We start from the raw sequence: 3,808 nt of genomic DNA on the forward strand, positions 1-3,808 counted from the left end.
GTCCTTAAAACCTATTTTATGCTCATCTTTGGGCACAAAAACTTCCTGCACTCTGAGCATATACGACACTGATTTAGCTCTACCAGAGCTTCAGAAATCAGTACTGAAAGCTAGTGTTTGGTACAATTGTGTACGAATACCAAGTCAGTGTTTGAAAAGACAGGAAAATTTAATTTAGCAAATTAATTTAAAAGCAAATACCAGCAAAACCAGTGATATTATCCACTTCCACAAAATCCAGAAGTTTAACAGTAGTACCCTTCCAGAGCGTCTGCAAAGGAAACTGGAAACAGAAGCAGATGACACATTGACAATATTTTCACAATTTCCAGGCAACTGTCTAGCTTTTTTTCTTATGCAAGACACCTGGGATAACAACATTAGGGGGATAATTTAGGTATATGTCCAGATAAGAGACTTTCCTTATTATACGTTGTTTTCCTTGTTCCTCCTCATCTCATTGACAAGCAAACAGTTAGCATGTGCAGTAAAGAGTTAAGCATCTGGCTACACAGCTGTTTACTGTCACGTACAGATGTCATTATAGGGTTGTGAAACCCTCTCAAACAGATCCGAGGTAAGGAAACTACACAAAATTATTGAACTGATTTCACACTTGGGATCAAGTTCATGAAAATTCTCCTCCACACTAATTCCACCTCTAATGCTAAACTATGCTGGGATTTTAAAACACATGTGAGGTTTTAGGGGCTAAAACAACGAAATGTGAGTTTTAGTCAATAGTTAAAAGATCTACAGCAAACTTGGACATGCTAGAGGACAAAAAAGGGTCAAAAAATCCACTGTCTTACCATACTTCCTATTGCCCGATGCAGCTGAATTATTTGCGCAGCCGTTTGCTCTTCCCATTTTATACAACTCTTAGCTACAGATATTTTAGGAGCTAAGAGGAAAAAAGGAAATTAGAAGACTTCATATTTTGTTTTGCATCTTTTTGCAAATAAAGAACTGTACTATTTTATCCTATTTTAAACCCAATTTTATCCTGACCAATGGTAGGTTTACTGTCTAGCCACAGGTACCTTAGACAACAACTGGAGAAAAGATTTTGTAAAAACCTCAATTTGGATTATTTATATTTTATTCTCAGTTCTTCTTTTATTTACCCACTGCACTGCAAACTGATAACACAGATTTACAAGCACAACTGTAACGCTTTTGTCTGCGTTACAACCATGAAGAGTAACAGACTCCCTCAGATTTTCTGACATTACTAGTGATTTTTATATTGTACAGGCAATTGGAAAAAAACCACTAATGTACTAAGTCTGAAGAATTCTGAAGCAATTTTCCCCTGTATGACTTTTTTGAGATAGAGAAGGCAGTGAAAAGACCATAATAAGAAATGTATCTAAAAAAAAAAAAAATAACCCAGCTCAGTAGGAAAAAACTTAGTCTTCCAGCTGATGAAAGGAAAAAAGAAAAAGTTGCATTAAATCTGATGTGTACCTACCAAATGTTACTCCTTCTTTTGGTTGCTCTTTTTTATTTCTTAAGCTTTCAGGCAAGTTTTTCAAAACTGATATCAGCTGCAAAATTAAATTTTGTACAGAGGATTATCAAAACTAAATAGATTATATTAAGAGTAACATCAAATACAAGACATACAAATATAGTACTTAATTTTTCATCAGCAAAACTTTCTTGTGAGCTTTTAGAAAACTGGATCAGTATATTCAGAAGACTTTTATCACACACACAAACACACTAAAGGTATCCTTCCCACTGAATCCCAATAAAAACCCCCAAGTATTCTTTTATGGATGATCTCTGATATTAATCCTAGAAGAGGACAAAAGCTGATTATCAAGATGAAAAAGCAGCTATTCACTTCAATGACACAAAAAACTGCACTGTTTCCATACAAAGCACTTGAGTTCTTCACTGAATAGAAGCGGAACAAGATTAAAAAGAATTCTGTGTATACATGTGAAAAGCAAGGTACTAATCAGAAGTGACACCTGCTTGCGTGACTTTACCATGTTTGCACCCATCTCTGATAACATCACTTCCAGCTCCCTTGCAGTACAGCGGGGAGGAACAGCAAACTCTTCTTGCTTAACAATTGGACCCACATCAAACCTGTAAAGCAGAAAACATGCAGGCTTACTGGAGGAGAAGCAATAACTAAAATAGCAGTTCAAAAGTCTACATTCAATATATGAATTCAGTTACCAATTACCCTTTTTTGCCTCTAAAACTTCATTTTTCACACATTATTAAATAATGTTTGGTTCACGAGACAACACAGGGAAAATATCAGATATATCTTGGCGAGCAAGATTCAGCTCAGCAAGCTGAGGTTGATATGAATGCAAATTTACACTTCAGAAGCATGATATCTGAGAAGAAAGAACCCGAAATATAACCCGAAATATTCAGAACAAGTTTGTCTTGCGCTTTCCTGGAGATCTGTTATCAGACAGGCATCTAAGAAAGAAAAGATAACTATGATAATGTGCTTTCACAAGCCTTTTAAGCCAGAGTTTGTGCTGAAACTAAAACACAGAATCTCTCTCTCATCCCTCTTGTCCTCCATTTCGCTTACAGGAGGCGACAGGCAACTCTGAGGTCTGAAAGCCAGATCTGTTCTGTCACATCACACAAGCCTATCCATCTAGCTGTGTGACTCTTTGTTCTCTGTCTGCTCCCTATAATAACGCTGAGAATCAGAGAACAGGCCTAGAGTCTAGGGTGCAAATTACACACTCACTAAAATACTGCATTTGGGGCAAGTCTCATAAGGCCAGATGGAAGTTTCTAAGTGTTTCAAATTTTAATATTAAACACACAGGCACATTAAAAAAGTAGTGATTACACAGAATTATTTAAATCATGATTTAAGTGGTGATAATTTAAAGAGACAACAGAAGCAGCAAGCTGTTTTGGGAAGCACATCTAACCTACCTTTTTGGTCTTATTTCCATAATTGTCACCCCAGTCACTTTATCGCCATGAAGCACTGTATGGATTATTGGTGCAGGACCACGCCATCGGGGGAGACAGCTGGGATGGACATTCAGGATGCCACTGAATTGAAATACTTTCAGGTTAGAACAGGAACAGTACCTGAAGCTGAACCCATATGTAAACGGGTGTGCAACATTTTTTACACTGAAACTACTTTAAGAATTAACTCCTCCGACTTTCTGAAGTATTACCAGTTTAAATACACATTTAAAGGAAAATCCACACTATATAAACTTCAGTTTCTCAGTGAACACAGAAAGGGAGATGAGAGGAATAAAGGTAAACACACATGATGAACATTTGCATGGCTCTACATCAACGTGTTAAAGAACAACAGCAAACCTCACAACGACAAAAGCAAGGCTCAGGCTAAGTAGTTGAACTCAGGACAGAAGTTGACCTCATTTGCTACAAGTCCCAGGTGCTGACACAAAAACAGTCCAACTTTGCTAACGAAGCAGCAATAGATGTCCTGTCAACTCACTATGGGAACTGCACAATAAGGTCCTCACTTAGGAGACGTCCAAACGATGCCACCACACCCACATCAAACTGCCCCACGGGTCCCGTGTGTGGCCACTCGTGAACAGGCAGCTGGAGCTCCCGGGCACAGCTCCTCACGGGCAGCTCCCCAGGCAGGCGGGACGGTAGGGTCACCACCTCCAGCCTGGACACCAGCGAGTCCTCGCCGGGCTTCCTGGGGTGGACAAGGGATTGAAAGCCTCATGCAGGCAGAGGAAGGGAGACGCAAAGGCCAGTTCACCTCCACCCCTCGCCGTGCCCCTGAGCCTTTCCACATCACCTGCCCCTCCAACTT

At 39.3% G+C, this 3,808-nt stretch overlaps 1 protein-coding gene across 1 annotated transcript in view; it reads right to left on the bottom strand.

Annotated features, from left to right (window-relative positions):
- MTFMT (mitochondrial methionyl-tRNA formyltransferase) overlaps positions 1 to 3,688 on the bottom strand; it is a gene marked incomplete at its 5' end in the record, with an annotated part of 4,982 nt that extends 1,294 nt beyond the window's left edge. The window contains 6 exons of the mRNA XM_010078301.1: positions 202 to 283; positions 813 to 904; positions 1,475 to 1,550; positions 2,001 to 2,103; positions 2,929 to 3,051; positions 3,476 to 3,688. Of these exons, the coding sequence (XP_010076603.1) occupies positions 202 to 283; positions 813 to 904; positions 1,475 to 1,550; positions 2,001 to 2,103; positions 2,929 to 3,051; positions 3,476 to 3,688 (689 nt within the window). The remainder of the gene's footprint in view (positions 1 to 201; positions 284 to 812; positions 905 to 1,474; positions 1,551 to 2,000; positions 2,104 to 2,928; positions 3,052 to 3,475) is intronic.
- Between the last annotated feature and the right edge of the window lie 120 nt (positions 3,689 to 3,808).

This window comes from Pterocles gutturalis, unplaced genomic scaffold (assembly GCF_000699245.1).
Source record: "Pterocles gutturalis isolate BGI_N339 unplaced genomic scaffold, ASM69924v1 scaffold45538, whole genome shotgun sequence".
NCBI lineage: Eukaryota > Metazoa > Chordata > Aves > Pterocliformes > Pteroclidae > Pterocles > Pterocles gutturalis.